This window comes from Carex rostrata, chromosome 11, assembly GCF_964058835.1.
Source record: "Carex rostrata chromosome 11, lpCarRost1.2, whole genome shotgun sequence".
NCBI lineage: Eukaryota > Viridiplantae > Streptophyta > Magnoliopsida > Poales > Cyperaceae > Carex > Carex rostrata.
Genome location: NC_135928.1, coordinates 268,090 through 292,515, shown reverse-complemented (window position 1 = coordinate 292,515; position 24,426 = coordinate 268,090). Strand labels below are relative to the sequence as shown.

Genomic DNA, 24,426 nt, shown 5'->3' with positions numbered 1-24,426 from the left:
GGGGGGGGGGGGGAGAGAGAATTTGAGTTTAAATTTTGAATTTTAGACCAAAAGTAAAAAAAAAAATTCTGCCACGGGCTCACGGTCACGGGCACGGGCTCACGGGCACGGGCGTCACGGGTACGGGTTACGGGTACGGGGGTCCGGGTTCTCATGGGCATTTTTCAAAAAAACCGGGTCCGGCCCGTTTAATACCCGTGCATACCCGTGGCACGGGCATGGTCCGGTCCGGGCACGGGCACGGGCGGACCGGTCCGGGTTGGGTCCCCGGGGGCATTTACCAAACACTATCCTACCCATTACAGTATCGGTTCCGGTTCGAACCCAGATCGGATATTAAATTATTAATTTTGTAACCGTACCTATAATTTAACTGGTTATATTTTTTTTAAATCATACCCTATCCAAATTAATTGAATCCGGATCGGTTCCAGGTCGGATCCAAGTAATCAGGTAAAAGTAGCACCTCTACCTACAACCGACATTGATACTAGCTACTCTTTAGTGTCGATCGATTCCTTATTTGAAAACCTACACTGATATTTTGGTAGTCATCGATCAGTATCGATTTTATACTCCAATGATCGTTCCTTATTAAAAAAACCATTACTGATATATCCACATTATTTACAGGTTTGTCATCATAAATATATATGAGTGTTTGTTCTTAATTTACAATAATTGATATTGATATGACACTGACAATGTATTCTTTATTTACCGGTGGAAACGTTTAAAGGCATCAACCATATGAAATTAATTTACGTTGTTTTTTTAGATATATATGCCATTCTAAATAGCTTGCAAATTAATAAGCCAAAAATTATATAGTACGTACATTCTATTCTATGTCCCCGTCATTGGAAAATGTCTCAAGCGAGGAAAAACACTGGATGAATTATATATGGCGAAACCCAGTTAATAGCTGGGAATCCGTTAAGTGGATCAGTCTCTGTTGGTAAAGGATTGACTAATTAGGTTTTGATGAAAATCATAATTTCGATTTGGATTCAAATCTGAATTTGAACTCAGACTTAGATTCGATACGGGTTAATTATTCTTTAATTTTATTGAATGGCTAAGCACAAGTTTCAAGAAGAAGGTCCCGCTAGTTCATCATTTTATATGATAATTAATTACAATATTTAATTATGTTGTGTTTTCTAGAAAATTTTATTATGTTATCTTTTAGATTTGACTATTAAATGTTTTATTTAATGAAAAATGCTGATTTTGAAAAATTCTAAAAAAAATGTAAAATTTGGTATCCATGCATATTTCAATATGAAGAACATGTTGATAAGTTTGGATTGACTATTTGAACTTTGAAATTAGAGATATAAGCACAAATTAAAACACTCACTTTAATTTGCAAAGCATGGTAGCCTTACGGTGGCTTCTGGTTTTATTGTTTTTTTAAATCACCGTTGGATCAGCGATTTTCAAAGTGGCTTAATATATAGTAAAAAAATTCAGAAAAATGTAAATTTGGTCTCCAAGCACATTTTAATATGGAGATCACATCTAACAGTTTGGATCGATCATTTGGACTTTAAAAATAAAAAAACGACTTGGTTGTACGGGACCTTAGGAACAATCGATTGTTTATTACCCTATCTCTCTCTCTATATATATAGAGAGAGAGAGAGAGAGAGAGTGTGTGTGACTAATGTGCATTCGAATGTATATGGGCTGAAATACATACGGTCCAAATTCGATTTTTCAAAATCTAAACGGTCGATCTGAATTGTTCATCTTGTTCTCCATATTAATACGTGTTTGGAGACCAAATTTTATATTTTTCTGAATTTTTTTACTATTTAATAAGCCACTTTGAAAATCGCTAATCCAACGGTTTTACTGTTTTGTTAAGCCACCGTTGGATCAGCGATTTTCAAAGTGGCTTAATAAATAGTAAAAAAATTCAGAAAAATATAAAATTTGGTCTCCAAGCACATATTAATATGGAGAACAAGATGAACGATTCAGATCGACCGTTTAGATTTTGAAAAGTCGAATTTGGACCGTATGTATTTCGGCCCATATACATTCGAATGCACATTAGCCTATATATATAGAGAGAGATAGGCTAATGTGTTTTCGGTAGCATATGGGCTGAAATACACACGGTCAAAATTTGAAATTTCAAATTCCAAAAAGTCGATCTGAACCGTTCATCTTGTTCTCCATGTTAATATGTACTTGGAGACCAAATTTTACATTTTTCTGAATTTTTTTACTATTTATTAAGCCACTTTGAAAATCGTTGATCCAACGGTTTTACTGTTTTGTTAAGCCACCGTTGGATCAGTAATTTTCAAAGTGTTTTAATAAATAGTAAAAAAATTCATAAAAATGTAAAATTTAGTCTCCAAGCACATATTAATATGGAGAACAAGATGAACGGTTCAGATCAACTTTTTGAATTTTGAAATTTCAAATTTGGACCGTGTGTATTTCGGCCCATATGATACCGAAAGCATATTAGCCTCTCTCTCTCTCTCTATATATATATAGTTGGGCTACAGTGCTATGCATATATAGTGTCATGTTGACTGTTGTGCTATGTATTTTTGAACCGTTGGATGAGCTTTAAGATTAGTGCATAAAAATTTCGCTGGATAAGAGGTTGACGGAATAGATGAAAATTTCAGTAGTCGCTAAAAGGTTTGATCATTGATCCGGGCTAGGGCTGTAAACGAGCTGGCTCGGGCCGAGCTGGGCCTTAGCTCAGCTCGTTTATTTTGGCCCGAGCCTGGACCGAGAAAGCTGGACCTAGGTCACCCGAGTCAAAACTCCTGGCTCAGCTTGTGACAAGCCAGCCCGAGCTAGCTCGCGAGCTGGCTCGTTGGGCTTTATTAGGCTGCTATTATACAAATTCAAAAATAAAAAATAAGAAATCTCATTCAAAAAATTTAAGAAATTGTCCAGCAGGCACATCTTCAAGCAACTAAAGCCATATTATTTCTTCCCAAACCGAAAATACATCAATTTTGCATAATTGCGCCTTTAAAAATGGGACTGGACTTAAAATTATACGGGACTAAACCCTAAATTCACTGTAGCTTAACGAGCCGAGCTGGCCCGGTCCGAGCTGACCCTTGGCTCAGCTCGTTTATTTTGGCCCGAGCCTGAGCCGAGCTGGCTCGTTAACAGCTCGGTCCACTACCGAGCGAGCTGTTAGCGAGCGAGCTAGAGGCGAGCCACGAGCCGCGAGCTTTTGTGACAGCCCTAATCCGGGCAAGGGTTTAGTCTTGAGTTTTATCGCCTAGGCTCCCATGCACCAGCCCGAGTTTGTACTTTGTAGACAGATTGAATGAGATACCAGGTAATAAGCGGTTAGTGAGGATGTTGTAGACATTGATAATTAGATTGTCGTTATGTACCGCCTCGATTTGTGGTCTTGAGAACTATCCATTTATCAAAATGCCCTGTATTTTTTCAGAAATACCAAATAACAATTTAGATTAAACAGTAAAAATTTCTGGACCACCGGATCAGCAATTTTCAAAGTGGTTTAATAAATAGTAAAAAAATTCCAAAAAATGTAAAATTTGGTCTCCAAGCACATATTAATATGGAGAACAAGATGAACGGATCGGATCGACCGTTAGGATTTGAAAACACAAATATAGAGCCGTAGCACGGTAACAACCCGTGATATGCACAAGGGTGCCTATGCATTGCAATGCACCATAGCCCATCTCTCTCTCTCTCCCTCTCTCTCTCTCTATATATATATATATAGTAAGGCTACGGTACTTCGCGAATTAAACGTACTATTTTAATTCGCACTCATATCTCTACTTTTGAAGTCCAAATAGCCGATCCAAACTGTTAGATGTTTAATATATATTAAAATGTGCTTGGAGACCAAATTTTACATTTTTTTGAAATTTTTTTACTATTTATTAAGATGGTTTGAAAATCGCTATTTTTATTAAAATTTTGCACCATTAAAAAACAGTGATTTTCAAACTATATTCATAAATGGTAAAAAAATTCCAAAAAATGTAAAATTTGGTCTCCAAGCACATTTTAATATAGATTAAACATCAAACGGTTTTGATCAGCTATTTGGACTTCAAAACAAAAGATATAAGCGCGAATTAAACAACCCGTTTAATTCACGAAGTAGCGTAGCCTTACTCTATATATATATATATATATATATAGATAGAAATATGCTAGCATGCTATGCATAGCATAGATTCCCTCCATGCAACGGCTCAGATTTCGAGTTTTGAAAATCCTAACGGTCGATCCGAACCGTTCATCTTGTTCTCCATATTAATATGTGTTTGGAGACCAAATTTTACATTTTTTGGAATTTTTTACTATTTCTTTAGATTTATTGAAAATCGTTGTTTTTTTATGGTCCAGATTTGCTGAAAACAGCGATTTTCAATAAATCTAAAGAAATAGTAAAAAAAATCCAAAAAATGTAAAATTTGGTCTCCAAACACATATTAATATGGAGAACAAGATGAACGGTTCGGATCGACCCTTAGGATTTTAAAAACTTGAAATCCGAGCCGTTGCATGGAGGGGCTCTATGCTATGCATAGCATGCTAGCATACACACACACGAATTCTCATTTAAAATCCGCATAAAAATCCGTATATATGAGGTATGCGGTAGCTTTCTACATACCACACATAAACCGAATATTAAAACACTGACCACAATAAAAACCTGCTAGATGCACAAGTGGCTACACAACATCGCTCATCTTCGCCCAAAAACTACCATCATGTTCGTGGCCGTAAGTTCGTTTGTGCTAATTCGATGAGAACTTTAAATTTCCAACCAATCCAAAGATAGCCCATACTATAACTCTTTATTTTTTATTTTTTTTGAAATCTTCGCAGGAACTACAAAATTGTGAAGAGGAATCAAACTCTTAATCTTTGAGTACAACTACTCTAGAATTTTTTTCCCAGGCAGTTGTGTTACTTCCCTTTTCTCTACTAACTTTTTATTAACAGAGGAGAGTTCAAATGAGAGAATTTGATCAAATATTTTTTTTGAAAACAATCAAACAAAATATCTTCTCTCAATATTTTTTGACAAAATAACTTTTTGGACCTATCTATGTAAAACTTCCCCTTCTTTCAATTTAATCAAATTTTTTTTAAGTTACATCTTCTCATCCCTTCAAATTCTAATATATTTCTCTTGATTAAACTAAAAAAAAAAAAAAAAGATGCTACACTACCCGTAAGACAAACATCACGTTGTCATTTTTTTTTTCTAATTCCACATTTCTACATAAAAACGTAGTGTCTCGCTTCATTAATCCGCGAGAGAAAAAAATGCTCAAACTTACTTTTTCTACAAAACATAACGTATTTTTATAAGAAAATTTCAAAATGTTCCATTAAATTAACAAATTATGAGTAAAGTTTGGACTTGGTACAAAAATCTGGAACCCAAAATGAAATTTCAAAATTTTCAGAAAATCTGGAGGGAAAAGTTTTATATGGGTGGGATCCATGGGTTATTTTGTCAAGAAATTTTTAGAAAAGGTATTTTATTTGATTTTTTTTAAGGAGGTTATTTTATCAAGTTTTCAGTTCAAATACATCATGTCTTTTTGTACATAATTAAGCCCCATATGTTTTATTTTTATTTTCAAAGTCCAAACACTCGATCTAAACTGATCAACATGATATCCATATTAAAATATGTTTGGAAACCAAAATTTATGTATTTTTGATTTTTTTTTTTTTTTTTTTTACTATCTGTTAGATAGGTACAAAATCATGATTTTTAGATGGTCCAAAACCAATGATTTTATACCTATCTAAAAAAATTGTGTAAACTTCCAAAAAAAAAAAGGTTTCTAATCATGATTTTCTAATTGACTGTTTCGACTTTGAAAATAAAGATAAAGTGTATGAGGCACAATAAAATATGAAATATATGATATATTTAAACCCTCATGTTATTATTATGTGTGGAAAATCACATATTTGAAATTTAACTGTTATTTTAGTACTGGATGACTTGATCATCAAATTTTATTAAAAATATATATATATATATATATATTTTAAACTAGACAGAGGATGCCTAGGTGATATTTCAATATGAAGTTTTACATCATATAATTTTCTATACAACATTCTATACATTCTGGCAAACATCAATTAGAACATAATTCTTCTTATCTGTGTCATCCTCTCATCCACGAGCTATATATAGGTGCTGCTTTTTATCTAGCAGTATTTTTTTTTTGTTAAATAAAGATTAGAAGTTAAATTATTCAACTAATTAATATTCACAAATAATTGTTTCTTTTGAATTTCAAACTTGTGACTTCTCATACGGAGAGCGTTGCTTTTGTCACTAAATCAAAGATTGATTATCTTAATTTATCTAGTAGTATCTAAGTCACAACTTTGTTTCGTGATCAATAAAAAAAAAAAAATTCAGTATTGCCACCAATGCGGTCTTTCAAACATGATCGGTTTTATTGAACCAGAAACTAAGCAATTTACTAATTTACAAGGTGTGTCGATTTACGGTCCAATCTGATACGATACAATTGTAAATGTTCTGCCCCGTCTCAGATTGGATTAAGAACGAATCGGACTCAATGTGATCCAATTAAATTAAATATAATTTTTCACACTAATTAAAAATTATTATAAAATAGTTAGAATTAATTATATGTTAATTGAAATTAATAAATACAAACAAATTGGTCCGATTGAGTGTCAAATCAAATAAGATTAAACTCGAAAAAAAGTAATAAAATGATGTCGATCGGATTCGGGCCTGATCCGATCCGTATACACACTTGCAGTTGCAGTTGCAGGACATTCTCTCTAATAATAATCTCTGTATTCCCCCCTATACTCGGCCCATAAAGCCCAAACATCTTTTGGTTTAAAACCCCACCCCAATTTATTCTATTATATTTATACTGCCACCATTTATTTGAAGTACAAGTAAAAATCATAGACGAAGCATATGCGATCTGAAAACACCAAATGAGGCAATATAATTTTTTTTTTCTGTCACTTGCATATATTATCTTGCATTGAATTTTTACAATTGATAAGTTCCCAAGTCACTTGTAGGTTCACCATGAGTGCATAGCGATAGAATAAAGTCCCAGCTGAGTCATAAGAAATTCGGACTTATATAAGAGGTTCACTTTAAGATTTGTTTACATTGAACGGTACAGATCTAACCTGATATTGTCATGTACCAAGACCATTCAAAAATAATAATTTTGTATCTATCAAAAATATGGTAAAAAGTTAAAAAAAATATATACAAAATTTGATCTCTAAGCACATTTTAATATGGAAATTATATTGAATGGTTCAGTTGAATGTTTGAACTTTAAAACCGAATATATGAATATTATGCATGATCAAGGCACGGAAATAAAGGGGCAATTTAACCCCACTCCTTTTTACACAAAAATTTTATAATATTATGTCTCATTTTTACAAAATTTCAACAATATGCTTATCTTTATATGCTTTTTTCTAAAAATAATAATAAAAATATAGTTAATATTCAAAATATATTTTTTTGTAAACGATATTCAAAATAATTATAAAATTATACATCATCCTTTGGCCATCTTACTAGAATTTTTTTTTATAAACCATAAATAATTAAATTAAATTTACGATACCAATATGATTGCTTTTTTTTTTTTGGAAAACCATAAGGACCGAACGGCCCATTTAGTCTCCAAAATTGTCTTTTCCCATAACCGAATGGGCCATTCGATCTCACCTTTTTTTCAGTTTGTTCACACGAGAATCGTGTGGCCGTTTGTGTAAGGGAACTTTTCCAGGAGACCGAATGGACCATTCAGTCTCCATGTATATATATAAATATATTTTTTTATAAATAAATATCTATCTTCTTCCTTCCTTCAACAGATGATTGATTTCTTCTTCTTCACCATTTTCACCATTTTCAGCTAAAAATCAAGCTCCATCAAAAATTGTGTTTTTACATATCGGTCTCTGCACTGTGTTGGTAGCGTTCATCTAAAGATTATAGTAAGTTTTTTTTTAATTACGATCATGTTTTAGGTTGTAAAATTAAAAATGATTGATTGTGATTTTTTTTTCAGATAATGTCTTAAGTAATAATAAATGTTTATCATAGACACGAAATTTCAGACGCACCGACGTGCACATTTCCTGTTACTAACTTAACGAGTCTTGATGAGCTAAGAAAACATATATATGTTAGCATTCATTTGCTCCCTAGCCAGTTCGATCTGACAATCAAAGCTCGTTTGAACACGGCACCACCTGGCTCAACAGAAAAATACTAGTTATTTAGCATAGACCAGGAAGCGATATGGCACATGATGCTTGAATATGCCACTCTGGTACTGAATTTTAAAATTATTGATTTAGTGGTTGAGTCAGTACCAGTTGTTAGTCAGACCAATTATGACCCATATCCGGGTAGTGTACCTGGAAGTAACAGAGACACAACGATGTCTGATTCACCCATATATTGTGATGACCCACCCAAAATACCGATAGTGGATGATTTGGTAACTCATTTTGACGAGCTGAATAATAATACTAGCTCAGACACAAACTCTGACCTTGGTTGCTCAGCTGTCAGGGAAGATGATATAGCTAAAATGGAGGAACAAATTAGAATACAAGATGTAATGAAGGAGTGGAAAAAGTCTATTTTCTTTATTAATCGAGGATTGCAGCATCCTTTTCTGGCATTTAATGACGATGTGCCGATGTTGTACAAGGATGAAACATTTTTTGGTTATCCACCCAGAATTGATGGTCAATTTTTAGTAGGACAGATGTTTGAATCCAAAGCCAATCTTAAATCCCAGTTGGGTGCATTTGCCCTAGATAATAACTTAGAATTACAACAAAAATATACCAATTGTACTAGCTATGTAGTTGTATGTAGAGCAGAGGGGTGTCTATGGAGGTTATAAGCAAAAACCACTGAGACGGGAAATTAGACAATTGCAACAAATCCAGACGAGCACAATTGTTACAGTATTGCTTGTAAAGTAGATAATCGTCAGCTGACTGTCAGGATGATTGCAGATATAATCAAACTTAGTCTAAAGGTTGACCTGGAGATGTCAATTAAAGCATGTCGATTTGCAGTTAGAAATAAATACAAAATGGTTCAGCCTTCATACAATAAGATTTGGAGAGGGAGGGAGTTGGCTATTGCTGATTTATTTGGTTCTTGTGAAAAATCCTACAAACTGCTACCTTCTCTGATCGGTGCAATCCAGATGTCTACCTCAGACACAAAATACGTAATTGAGCACGAACCATCTACAAAAATGGGCATCCGTATTTTCACCCGTATGTCATGGGCTTTCGGTCCATGCATTGAATCCTAGTCATATCTCTGACCAGTTATAAGTGTAGATGCTGGACACCTATCCGGCAGGTATAAAGGGAAATTATTCATGGCATGCGCTCAAGCCTCTTCCAGCTAACCTCAGATTCTCGGAGGATTTGAAAGCTCGACAAACTATGATCGGGTACTTGATAGAAAAAGTGACAGGCATGCACCCAGCCACATACATGCACAAGACCTATCTAAGGCACACAGACCGTGTAGACCAGCACACGGACCGTGCACAAGCAGTCCGGTCTATGCATTCTCTCCTTTGGTGCATCGAGAAGAAAAGATGGTCCTGGTTCCACCAAGAACCACCCGACCCACCTCTCACCAGTCAGTGAGGCACCCCCGCCTCACCCCTCACTCCATGTCTGGTTAGTTTTTATATTTTCTTTTATTTACTCTTTCTTGTGTAAATTTAAGCATTGAGGACAATGCTTCATTCAAGCTTGGGGGTGGAATAGAAGAAAATTGTATTTGCATTTAGGTCATGTTTATTTTTTAAAAATTTGTATTTTTAGGTGATAAATTTGTGTGATTGCTAGGATTAAGAACTTGTTTGACAAATTTTGGTTGTGATTTGAATGACCTTGAGAAATTGGAAATAACCCTATAGTTGATCAAAGAATTGCATAGGATGGGATGTTTTGAGACCTTGAGAAAATGAAAAGCTGAATTGTATTGAAAAAACCATTTTGAAACTGAACTGTGCCTTTTAAAACAAGGAATTGGGGATTTTAATGATTTCAGCTTGGGCGAATTTGATATCTCTGATATCTCCATATTATATCTAAATTACAGCCATGATTTACACTAAAACCTGTGTTTTAAAGCCTATAAAAGTGAACTTTGTACTTGTATTTCGATGAAATGTGGTACTGCTATGCTTTGTTTGATATTTTGCAGGAAAAAGGGCGAAAAAACTGGATCTGACTACTTTTCATACGGCCCGTATGACATTTGGTACGGACCGTACAAGATCTGCCCAACCACACAGAAGGTTCCACAACAGAGGCACAAAGTCTCCAAGACAAAGCACAGGCATACGGCCCGTACACATATTCATACGGGTCGTACGACGCTAATTCGGAAAATCTAGCTGGAATCTAAAATGAGCATAATTTAAGGAGGCCGAAAAGGAAGCCTCTGGAGGCGAGATCTAGGGCATTAAATGAGATATTCCACACAAAAAAAGGGGATTCTTAACTGGAACTGAGACAACTTTTCTTGGAGCAAAAGACAAGAGGAGGAGGAAAGGAAGAGAGGTGAAAAACGCGAGTTTGCAACGGATCTTCGGATTTTCCACTGTTTTGTCATGAACTATTTCATCTCTTGTTATTTGTGTTATCTTGTGAACATGAGTAGCTAATTTACTTTGTTTCTAGGGCTAAGATGTAGTTTCTAGTTTGGCTTTGTTTGCATGCTACTTGAATTTTGTGTTGAATGCTTTGTTTTTACCTTGTTGTGTAGTATTTTGATTGCTTTATTTGTGCTTGCTTGAATTGATTAGTCATTCCATTAGATGAATGCGCACATCTAAGTGTTAGGAGCCAAGTCTATGACATTTAATCCAACCGAATAAAGTATATGAAGTAGGGTGAAACCAAGGAGTACTCGAAAGGTGAAACTTTTCTTGAGGCGAAAGTCCTTGGATACTTTTAGTAAACCAAGAAGTAACTTAGATAAATTAGGCCAAAATGCGAAAGTTGAGGTTTAACGCATCTAAGAGGGAAGTATTTGAGTCCGGTAATCGGGTACTAGGCCAAAATGCGAAAGTTGAGGTTAGGTATCTAGATCTGGTCGATAGAAACCCTAAACATTAGTATCAACCCAGAAAACAGTAGCTGCACCATATATTCTGTGCGAACAATCTTGCAAACTTATCTATATTCCGACCTGTATTTTGTATCAAAACCTGTGTTTAAACCATTAAATCGGTCATATTTCATTGAAATATCTATAGAATATGGTGTTGCTGCAAGTTTGTTCTTATTTTGCAAGAATCAGGCGAAATCAAGGAGAATCTGAAATTTGAGAAGTTTTTACATGGCCCGTACAACATCTTGTCCAGGTCGTATCAATCCTGACTTAGCCACAGAAGAAACACAGGCACACGGCCTGGACAGGATTTTACACGGGCCGTGTCAGGCAAATTCGAAAACAGATCCAGAATCTGGAAACAAGGTCTATTGAAAGAAGGTCGGCCAGAAAAACTTATAAGCAAGATTTCTTGCACCAGAGACCTCATTCGGGAGCAAGGAAGCATTTTTTAGGGTTTGGATTGGCGACTATTGCTTGGAGGTAAAGTTGAGAAGCAAAAGACGCGAATTTTATTGTGGATCTTCTTCTTCTTCTTTGGGTTTTATCATGACTTGTCATTATCTTATTTGTTTTATTTGCTTTAGAACTATGCTTGAGTATATTTCTTGTTTCTAGGGTTAATATGTAATCGAATGTTTTGTTTTGCATGATAGTTATTGGATTTTTGTGTTGGAATTTGTGTTTGCTTGATTGTGTTTGATTTTAATTGCTTAGATTAAATTGTTTGATTTTTATTGGTTTGTCACTAGATGCATGATCATATCTAAAACGCATTTCAACCTTTATAATCTTTCAACCAAAACTAAGTACATGAGGTAGGTTTAGTAGCCGAAAGGTGAACATTTCCTCTTATCGACAGATAAGAGGTTACCTTTAGAATACCAAACAAGCAACTAGGTAATTTGGACCAATATGAAAGTTGAGGTCTAGAATTCGACGAAGGTAAATATTGCAACTCCATACAAAGTTTTATGAACCAATATACAAGAGTTGAGGTTTAGGAATATTAGGTCTGGTCAGTAGAACCCTACACAAAGAAACAGTAACTGGTGCATTAACTCGAAGTCCACACGGACCGTGTAATCTGACACGACCATGTGGAAACTACATGGCCCGTGTCAAGGACTGAGAGGCAGAACTGAGATGAGTCTGAAACCCTGGAAATGCCTTTTTATTATTGATTTAACCAAGTTTATTTTCTTCCTTGCAGTTAATTACTGTTGTTGAACTATTTAGAAAACATAAATACCCAAACCAACTTTTCTCACTTCTAGTCTTTAATTAACTTAAGTAGAATCTAGTTATTACTTGAACCGTCCCTTGGATCGATACCTGAATATACTGCTCGATGGGATTGTGCACTTGCAATATGACTCGAAAGGTGTAACCAAGGTTTAAAAGATACAGTTTACTCTACTGAAACTTTGTGCATGCGCTTTTGTGTGAACACCCACAAGTAGCTAACATCTTCCAATGTCACTGTGCACTCCCCCACTGGAAGATAGAAACCATTTGTCTCAGACCTCTACCTCTCGACGAGAGCAGTGATCAACCCTTTGTCAATATGACAATGATAGACTTCAACCATCTGATACAATCCTAAATTTTTCAAACCTTGTTTCATACTTTTGTGGTAGTTAATGTGCATTTGGCCACTACCAGTACGCAGTGCATGATTAGACTGGAACAATATTTGTCATGCAAAAAAAGTTTAACCAAAAATTAAATTTGAATTCAAGAATTTAATAAGTAAATTTAAATCCAAACCGATATTAAACAACTACCGTTACAGTCGCCGCATATGATTGATGTTGTGCATGAGGCAACTGCAATAAAGATTTTTCACCTTGCATTTTTCACTACAATATAAATAAATACCTATAAAAAAATATTAACATGCATGACATACAAACCCAATTAAATATTAACATTCATTCTATTACACTACAAAAATCTAATATACTACAATTACTACATAAACCATTTATTTATACTACATACAAACTACATACAAATAAATTACTACATAAACCATTTATTTATACTACATAAATCACTTATTCTACTAAAAAAAAAATACACATACACCATTTATTTATACTACATGCAAATAAATTACTACATAAATCATTCAACAATTAGTACATGCATGTACACTAAAAAAACTACATGCACATAAACCATGCATCTACATAAACCATGCATATAAATAAATCATTCAACAATTAGTACATGCATGTACACTAAAAAAAACTATATGCACATAAACCATAAATAAATAATTCAAAAATTACTACATGCATCTACACTAAAAAAAACTACATGCACATAAACCATAAATAAATAATTCAAAAATTACTACATGCATCTACACTAAAAAAAACTACATGCACATAAACCATGCATCTACATAAATCATGCAAATAAATAAATCATTCAACAATTACTACATGCAAATAAATTACTGCATAAACTATTTTTTATACTACAATTACAACATAAATCATTTATACTACTAAAAAAAATACACATAAACTATTTATACTACAAAAAAAAAAATTACACATTAACCATTTATTTATACTACAATTACTACATAAACCATTTATTCTAATCATTTATTCATAATTGCGGATTATTTATCAAAAATAAAAGAATTAAACACATACTTAACAAAATTTGTAGATCTGAAGTTTTTTTTTTGTTCATCTTTCAAAAATATACAAACTTATGTGATTAGAATAAAAATCACACTAATTTTGAGAGTTAAAAAAAAAAAAAATTGGATGAAGGATGAAGGAAGAAAGAAAGAATGAAGAAGGAAGAAATGGGGAAGGGAGCTACACAGTAAGAAGGAAGAAATGGGGAGAGGAAGAGAGGCATGCGTCTGGATATATATATATATATATATATATATATATATATATATATATATATATATATATATATATATATATATATATATATATATATATATATGGAGACCGAATGCATCATTTAGTCTGGGGTAAAAAATTATGGAGACTGGATGCACCGTTCGGTCTGAGGTAAAAATGGATCTTCTGTGGCCGCAGTTGTGAAGAAGTTGAAAAACTGAAGAAAAAAAAGGGTGAAAAACTGAAAGAAAGAAAAGAAAAGGTGAGACCGAATGACCCATTCAGTATGGAGAAAATGTAATTTTGGAGACCGAATGAACCGTTCGGTCCTTATGGTTTTTCAAAAAAAAAAAAAAAATCATATTGGTATCGTAAATTTAATTTAATTATTTATGGTTTATAAAAAAAAATTCATCTTATGCAGAATGCATCCTAGACCTAAACCTAGTCAAGAGAGAGAAAATTGTCTTATTTTGTCGAAATCAAAATCCTACAAAAATCCTTGATTTTATTGAAACCAATGGTATGAATGTCTGTCGCTTTAATGCTGCATGCTGACGCTGCCATCAATAATTGCAATTTATTAACAGTGTGATTGTTTTGCCAAAAAGAAAAAATATATATATATAAAAAAAAGTGTGAGTGTAACTTAAATGCTTCCTACAATATTGGTAGCAGTAGCAGGTAGCATAGTATCATCATTTAGACATTTACTGACACAATGAAATGAAACATGATTTGATATAATTTCTATTGAACATGGGCTCAGCCTTGAGCAAATAATTACTCCAAAATTAAAGCAACAATAGTAACAACATTTATCTGGGCTCCCCAGACCCCAGTAGATCAGTCCAAAATTTTTCTGAATCTCCGTGATTTGAATTTAATACAACTGTACCAGTTACTGAAGAGCTATAATGAACCTTGTCATCCAACGGTTCAGACTGTTAAATTCTGACCTGGCAAGATATACCAATATATGTATCTCTAAACTTCCCTACTGTACTGTACTATGCATATTGTAGACGGGTCGATACTATGGATCCATATAGTTATTTTCAAAGTCTAAACAATCGACTTTAACTGTCAACATGATAATTTTTTATTTTTTTATTTTTTTTTTTATAAAAGCCCGTAGGTACACACACTCACTCCCTAATTTCTGCTATATAGGATCAAGCCTAGGACCTCCATATATGGAGGCATATGCGCGCCTTAGTCACTGTGCTACACAGTACTAGGCAACTATCAACATGATATTTATATCACAATGTACTTGGTGAACATATTTTATATTTTTAATTTAGAACTTTTGTATAATTAGTTCAGAGAGGTGAAAAATAACCTGATCTAAAGTTTGTGCATCATTCAGAAATCAGAAGTAGAAGTAGTGATTTTTCACCTACCTAAAAAATGGTAAAAAGATTCTAAAAATATAAAATTTGGCCTCTAAATATATTTTCATCAACCGTTCAGATCAACTGATAGGATTATATATGCATATATAGTACCGTAGTCTCACGTACTCTCTGTAACTTTGCAAACAATTTTACTAAATATGATGCTTATCAAGTAATTTAGATTTTAGATACCCAACGGTCGTGAAAAATAATACCAAGGATTTCACATCAAAACTTCTGCTGCCAGGAAAAAAAGGTCCTATTGCACTCTTACAAACCAATTTGACTTTACATTTTGTTCATAGCTTAAAAAATTCCATTTATTAATATATATATATATATATAGTATATACTCAAATAAAGTAGGAGGTTTTCACAAAGCACTACATATATATATATATATATATATATCACTTTGGTCTCTTCCATGCGTGGGCTACAAAAACTGTCATGCATTGCTTTGGCCTCCCCCCATGTGTTACCAAAAAGATAAAGGCAAAGACACAATCAACACAACACAACACTTGAAAAAAAGCTTAGCATCCCTTTATTGGCAATGTGACATGAGGAGACCCACAACCTCTCTCTAATTCTTCCTAAAGGGAGAGAAGCACTCATTAACCCTTCTCCTCTTCTCCATTTCTGAAATTAATGGAAATGTATATTAGTAAAGTTAGTTACACACGCGTTTTATTTAATTTTTAAATGAAGGTCCTATTAAATTAATCCGCCATTGCTTGAATGTCTTAGCTAAAATCAAATTTGCATATCTACATATATAGAAAGACAAGACCATTTTTCTTTTTCTTTTTTGAAATAGGAATTAACTAATTATATATATCAATCATCATTATTAAGAAATGACTAACTTGACGTTCTATTGCTTGAGACAACTCTCCATTTCGGATAAAATGGAGAGAAGTCATTTCAGATTTACCCTACCTAAATATTGCTCCTTTTAAAACACAATGTATCCTCCTCTTACCTCCAACTCATAGCACACCTTCCCAACCCCAAGTCTTCTCACCGCTCTCATATTTCGTCTCTTCTTTCACCACAATCTATATTATGGAGGTACACTATTGATTCATAAAATTGTGTGTTCTTTAATTGTCTCATTTTTTTTAAGGGTTTTTATTTGCATGTATGGAGACAGAAAATGTATGTTCAGTAACTGTAAAATATATGAATTAGACATTACTTTAAGAGCTCACTTGGGTTTCTTGTTTACATTATTCTTTTTTACCTTTTTTGAAGGATACCAACCAAGGAAAGCAAATACCAGCATTTGGGAGTTGGAATTGGAATTTGTATAGTGATATGCCTATAACACAAAAATATTTACAATCAGCTACATTTTTCCTGGGAGCTGAAGCAGAGGACCTCTTTAAAGTGGTTCAACCAACCAAACTTAATTTCCAAAATCATAAAAAGGTTTGAATTTCTTTCTTACATGCATGACAAATATATATATATATATATATTTTACCTTCTCTGCTATGCATGTGTCCTTGATTTATACTGTCTTATCTCAGTTGTGAATTTAATTATATGGCTTGTACTCTTTGGTACAACCAAAGTTGGCAGTTTAACGACCAACTAGACAAAAATCGTGTAAAGATATTGGCAGAGCTATTTTGGTTTCATGCAATGCACCAGTGTTTTCATTTTGTCTCTATTAGTCGTTGGCTGCATTAAGTATAGAGAACTAACTCTGTCAATAACTTAATTTAACTCGAAAAATCCAATTAAACAATTTGTAGGTGGGAAATTTTTTGCTTAATGACAATTAATTAATCTAACTGTCAAAAGAAAAAAGTAACAAGTAATTAATCTAGTTTTACCCAATCTCAATGCAGGGTACAAATGGAAATGTTAGAAAAGAAGGAGAGAAGAAATACAAGGAGAGAAAACCTAAATGCATGGATAAGGATCTGTATGAGGTGCCACCAGAGCTCATCTACCAAGTCAGAAAGAAGGTAATTTTCAATTATATACTTGCAGCCACCCTTCAAATTAAAACATTATGACTATTGTTTTTTATAATATTGCAGAAGAGGTTGCTAAGAATTTTCTGGACAGGGTGTTTGAGTCTGAATTGTATTGCCTAGATTGAGTTTAATTTCAAGGGTGATTTCTTATAATATATACTTATTGTCTTCTCAACTTGTTTTTGTTTTGTTTTGTTTCGTTGTATTTTCTGTTTTATGGCAAATATGGCCTGTTGATTATCTATGTAAATTATGATTATTGCTACTTGATATTGGAAGTGATTTGTGTTGGGACATTAGCTGTAAATTATCCAAAAAATTGTCCATCTTTTTTATCTTTTCAAGTGAAAACAGAATAAGGAAAAGTCCCAGAAAAATTATCTTTGACATTTAAAAAGTCTTCATTGACATCAGCAAAAAATGGTAATTAATAATTACTACATACATACTGCGATTGGATTCAGCATGCTCATATTGCTCTCGTAATTAATTATTGAGCATTTTCCATATTATTCACCAGTATATTTTTGCAAACTCTTGATACCAATCAAAATAAAGTCAAATGTGATATATATATTTTACATGCACATAGAAATAATGACATAAATCATATATGTTGGTTTATTTTTGACAGTTGGGTTTTTAACATAGTTATTAAAATTAAGAAAATGGAGTCATAATAAAATACCATTAATTGAGGTGCATGTGTTTCAAACCTCCTCATATATATATATATATATATACGTTGACCATTCGGTCTGTGAACATTATTTAATTAATAGTAAAAAGTCACTAATTTAGGACTATAAATTAAAAAACCTCATTAATTTACGCAATACAAAAATTATAATGTTAATTTCATTACTAACTGATCAGAAATTAATCAAAGGCAAATTAAAAGTTGAAGCTCATTGAAAAAGATAGGATTTTAATTTATTTAATCGGGTGCGATATTTGAGGAACTTAATTAAAGAAAAACAGGTAAATAAATAAATTAGGCTTTGTCGGAGTATGCAAATTGTAATAGCTGAGGGACCATGAGACTTTCCTTAAATTTATGTAACATTTTTCTTTCTTATCTTGGTCTGAAGAACATGAAACTTCAAATCTCTTTATTTAATACTCATGTTATTACAATAAATAACTTCTATTATCTGAGTTTCAAACTCATGATCTTCTACATCAGAGATCAGAGACCGTGTGTCTTTGTTATTAGACTAAATACTAGTTCTTAATTATGGATCATTTTACTGAAAATAAATTTTGAAACATTTTTCTAGTCATGGTAGTGCTTTATCCTCACATCAACCGAGTCACTTAAAAATTTGCAAAATCATTAAAAAATTAATAGTTAACAGTAAAGAACAATTGCATGGATATCTGAGCAAGTATAATCATATTCTCTTTTTTTCTGTGTGTTGTGACTTTAATTGTGTGTGTCTCTAGGCTAGTTAGGTTAAAAGTTAAGGCTCTCAACATGTTGATAAGCTAAAGCAGCTTTTGCATGATGCCAATTTGTATGTTTGTTTGTGTTACATGAGAAGTTGCTTTCTAGGCTTTACAAAAGCAAGAAGAAAAGAATAGCCAGATAATAATAGCTGGGTAGTTTGTTTCTTGTAGAAAGACACCTCGGCAGTGATGGTGATAATGGAATAAAAGATGAGAGCTTTTGTTTCTTCTATTTTCTATGTTAATGCAAATTAAATGTTGGAAATCTTCTTCCAAACAGGAAATTGATTGGATTGGGTGCTTTAGGTTTCATTGACTTAATTTAGAGGCCGGATTTACAGAGCACCCTCCCTGGCCCTTGGCCTTGGCCTTGGCCTTGGCAAGGTATGGGACTGGGAGGGAGTCTGCAAACTTTACTCTCAAATTAAAAACTAACAAAAAAAAAAAAAAAAAAATCAATTTAAAATTATGAAAGAAGGTAACTAAGTACCTCTTGATTTAGATGTTGATCCGTCTTACAAGTAAAAACAAACTAATTAAGCCATAAATAATATTCAGAATTAATTACAACTTTACAGTAAAGTGGATTTGGGGACCTAATTAATTAATTAATTTATGATGAAATGGAATATGGAAGCTAGCTAGCTAGTTATAAGTTATAAAAGCTGATTATATATATATGTAAGGATAGGTTTGCAAACATTGGCCTCAATTTTAAGATAAAGCCTGTGAAATCTGCACACATCAACATCAACATCAACATCACTCTTGGTTACAAGAAAAGAAAGAGTTGCAAAGAGAATAGAAGGAAAGGCCCCCACAGAAGTCAATTATATAATTTTGACCACAGAAAGGTGAAAAGTGAAAACTACTACACACATCTCATCTGCCTCTTCAAGATAATTAAAGTCATTTGCAAAAGAAGAAACAAAAGGGATGGAAATCTTTAAAACAAAAAAGCAAAAAAGAGCACTAATTCTGTTTAATTCATTTCAGTTTCTTTCTTATGATAATTGTCGTTCATTAAAGGAAAAATGAAGAGGCAACAGCAAACCTATGTTTCATTTCGGTATATTTCTCTGAATCTGTCGCATTCCGAACTGAGGGCAGTTTCCTCACAAGATTTATTTTATACTTTTATTTCATTCTGCCCGTGCCCTGTGGCCTGTGGCCTGTGGCCTGTGGCCTGTGCCCTGTGGCCTGTGCCCTGTGCCCTGTGGCCTGTGGGGGAGAGAGAGCTATGGTTCTGCTGATGATTAATAAAAGCAGCAGTCAAGTAGTTGCTGGTTTCAGTCCCATTTTGCCTTCCCTTCTTCAGCTGTTTTTCACCAAAAGCAACTTCAAAATTTAAATAGCCGGCCCAATCGCAAATAGTTGTCTAAAGCCCATTTCTAATACAGTCTTATTGGGCTTATTGCCAATAAATACATCCTCTTTGTCCATTTCTAAATACATCCTCTTTCTTTAAACATAAATACCTAACTAACACTTATTTATAGCCTACTAGTTAAAAGGAAGGCCCATGGGCCGACTAAAACATAAATAATAGCTAAGAGATATAGTCAGGCTGCTATTGACTTGCAATGTTCTCCTCTTATTTTATTTTTTTTATCTTTATTGTATTTATTTTTCTTACAAAGATTTAATTGATAATACATATTAAATGTGAAGTATAAACATAAAGTAAAACACTCGTTTTATTTCGCAAAATAAAATACTCGCTTTATTTCGCGAAGTATCGTAGCTTTCCCTCCTCTCTCTCTCTCTCTATATATAGAGAGAGAGAGATGGGCTATGGTGTTTGTGCATTGGACCATAAATCTAAAATTCAAAATTCAAATGGCCGATCCAAACCGTTCATCTTGTTCTCCATATTAATATGTGCTTGGAGACCAAATTTTATATTTTTCTGAATTTTTTTACTATTTATTAAGTATTTTACAAAATTGTTGATCCAACGGTGGCTTAACAAAACAGTAAAATCAGCAGCCACCGTTGGATCAACAATTTTGTAAAATACTTAATAAATAGTAAAAAAATTCAGAAAAATGTAAAATTTGGTCTCCAACCACATATTAATAGGGAGAACAAGATGAACGGTTTTGATCGGTCATTTGGATTTTGAATTTTAGATTTATGGTCCAATGCACAAACCCCTCCATGCATTACAATGCACCATAGCCCATCTATATATATATATATATATATATATATATATATATATATCTCCTCCTTATTAAGGAGCTTAATGTCTAAATCCTGCAAAGGTCCTGATTTAATATTTTTTTTTCGCAAGGATGCTCTGCCGTTGAATTTCCAGATCACACATAGATGAATTTTTCAAATTATGAGCTTCAACACTTAAGCATGCACTGGTCGTGCCCGTAGACCGCGCGCCGCACCCGTGGACCGCGCCTCTGAACCACGCATGACGCCTGCAGACCGAGCTTGTGCACCGCGCACCCTTTTTTCTGCTGAAGGCGGGATTCGAACCCAGTTGGGTTCTGTTGGTGCCAAAATTCCTACCACTACACTAGAGTTTACATGTGTTATTTGTAGATAAATATAGTATTTAACTATTTTTCTCTACAAATTTGATTTAAATTATAATTATATAAATATCATATATAAAATAATAAATAAATATATATATTAATAGCCGTATCATATCCTTCATTTTTGAAAATTGCCGTATCGCCATATCTGTATCATATCAGTATTATTATTGCTTTGAGATTTGTGCAGCACGTATTTGAACGGTTGATTTTCAAAAAGGTCACGCAAATAATGAAATAATGAAACGCTTGATCTTCTTCATTTTATAATATTTTATAATGAAATAATCTATTTTCGTTGCAACGCTCGGGTACGATGCTAGTATATATATATAGAGAGAGAGAGGGAGAGAGAATAAGGCTACGTTACTTCGTGAATTAATGCGAGTGTTTTAATTCGCGCTCATATCTCTAGTTTCGAAGTCCAAATAGCCAATCCAAACCATTACATGTTTAATCTATATTAAAATGTGCTTGGATACCAAATTTTATATTTTTTTTTGAATATTTTTTACTATTATTTATTAAGATGGTTTGAAAATTGTTGCTTTTATTAAAATTCTACACCATTAAAAAACAATAATTTTCAAACCATCTTAATAAATAGTAAAAAAATTCCAAAAAATGTAAAATTTAGTCTCCAAGCACATTTTAATATTGATTAAACATATAACGGTTTGGATCGGCTATTTTGAACTTTGAAACTAGAGATATGAGCGCGAATTAAAACACCTCCATTAATTTACAAAGTAGTGTAGCCTTACTCTCTCTCTCTCTCTCTCTCTATATATATATATGTATATATATGAGGGATCCAATTACATCATTTTTTGGTGACACCGAATTACACTCTCCATTTACAAAGTTTTCAAAGTTCAAATAGTTGATCCAAACCGTTCAACACAATGGATATATTAAAATGTGCATGTAGATCAAATTTTACATTTTTTCAAAAGTTTTTACTATTTATTAAGTATTTAACAAAATCGCTATATTCAAACCATTGAATTTTTGTACCCATCTTAATAAATAGTAAAAAAATTCAAAAAAATATAAAATTTGATGTGCAAGTATATTTTAATATATCTGTCATATTGAACGGTTTGGATCGACTGTTTGGACTTTAAAAATGTAGGGTGTAATCCGGTGTCACCAAAAAAGAGTGTAATTATACACACACACATTATCTTTTAAATAAGAGTTGGGTTATTGTGTTTCATGAAGTAAATGACATATCTTATTTTATGTTGATATTTTTTTTATTTTAAAGTTCAAACAGATTAACATAAATTATATATTAAATGATGCTGGGAGACCAAATTTTACATTTTTCTATAAATGTTTTACCATTTTTTTTTTAGAATTTTTGAAAATCGTTAATTTTTATGGTTCAAAATTTTCTGAAAAAACATTGATTTTTAAATATTATAAAAAAAATAGTAAACAAATTTTTACAAAATGTAAAATTTGGTCTCCAAATGCATTTTATTATGGAAATCATGTTGAACGGTCTAGATCAACTATTTAAACTTTAGAAACGAAAATATAAGTGTGAAGTAAAACATGCCCTTTACATCATGAAGCACAATAGCCCAACGCATTAAAAAGTATCAAAGTTTATAATATTTATCTAATTATAATGGTAAATAACATAATTTTTTCATAATATATATTAAATTATTTTTTCTAAACTTTGATTTTTCAACTTATTGATTCACATATAAACAAAATTGAAATATAATTTTTTATGAGCACATAGAAAAAAATAACACATCACATCTAACGGTTTTATTTTAAACGTTTATAATTTAAATTTTGAGTTATTAACGTTATAAAAATGGAAGCATAGTGGAGACAAAAAAAAATAGAGGCATTCGAACCCTCCTCTTATTCAAATACAAATAATTAAAATTTAATACTATATTCGTATTTGTATAGATATTTATATATCACATATTCTTTTTTTTTCATTTTTTGAAAGTTAGTGGTTTTAAATACAAAAATCGATAAAAAAAAAAAAACATATTTACAATAGATCAAATTACTGTAATTCTTAAAAAAAAAATTATTCTCATAAAATCTATTCTAGTATTATAATTTTTATCTCGCTCCACGATCGGATTCGCTTTTCCAACCACTACCATGCTCCGACGGCAACCAGATCTACTTACCGTCGTGCTCCAATCAAGATATTGATCACCGTAATACTTTAATCGCCATCTCGCTCTACGACCGGATCCGCTTCTACGACCGGATTCGCTTTTTCGATTGTCACCGCGCTCCGACAACGATCGGATCTATTCACCGTCGTTCTCCAATTGAGATGTTGATCACCCTAATGCTATCTCGCTCCACAATCAGATTCGCTTATCCGACCACCGCCGCACTCCGACGACGACCAAATCTACTCACGGTTGCATTCATATGGAGGTATGAAATCTATGCTCCTATTTTGTATGACATATTCATATCTAATTTTGGAATGCGAATCAAATATTATCTGCTCTTTTTTCACTCTTATTTTGTAGTAAAGCATCGAGTTTTTCTTTCTTTTTTGACATTTAAACCCGTAGGCATTAAATCATCGAGTTACAGAGTAATAAGTAACGAGATATACGAAGTATAACATAGGAGTTTTTTTTGTTTTGGTAAACTAAAGATAGGAGATGTTGACCACATGAAAAATAAATGAAGATATAAATTCTCCGATTCATTGGTTTGTGCCGCCTAATTAAGCTCTCAATCAACATCATAACACAGCAGAGCAGTTGCATAATTAATTGGACAAGACAGAGGTTGGTGATCTCTGCTGGACCATTAAAAAAATAATTTGTAAATGATTTAATATTTTCTCTCCATCTGAAAAAAAAAGGAAAATCATTACCGAGGTGTTGGACCGTTGGTCATGGATTAAATATTTTTATTCATGACAACGTTGTTATAATGTTC

At 32.8% G+C, this 24,426-nt stretch overlaps 1 protein-coding gene across 1 annotated transcript; it reads left to right on the top strand.

The window, feature by feature from the left end:
* Nucleotides 1–16,481: 16,481 nt before the first annotated feature.
* On the top strand, nucleotides 16,482–17,799 carry LOC144561733 (uncharacterized). The gene is made up of 4 exons (XM_078310819.1): nucleotides 16,482–16,556; nucleotides 16,740–16,916; nucleotides 17,342–17,461; nucleotides 17,537–17,799. Exons 1-4 carry the CDS (start codon nucleotides 16,551–16,553, stop codon nucleotides 17,591–17,593), a joined length of 360 nt encoding a protein of 119 aa, XP_078166945.1. The 5' UTR covers nucleotides 16,482–16,550; the 3' UTR covers nucleotides 17,594–17,799.
* The last annotated feature ends 6,627 nt before the right edge of the window (nucleotides 17,800–24,426 follow it).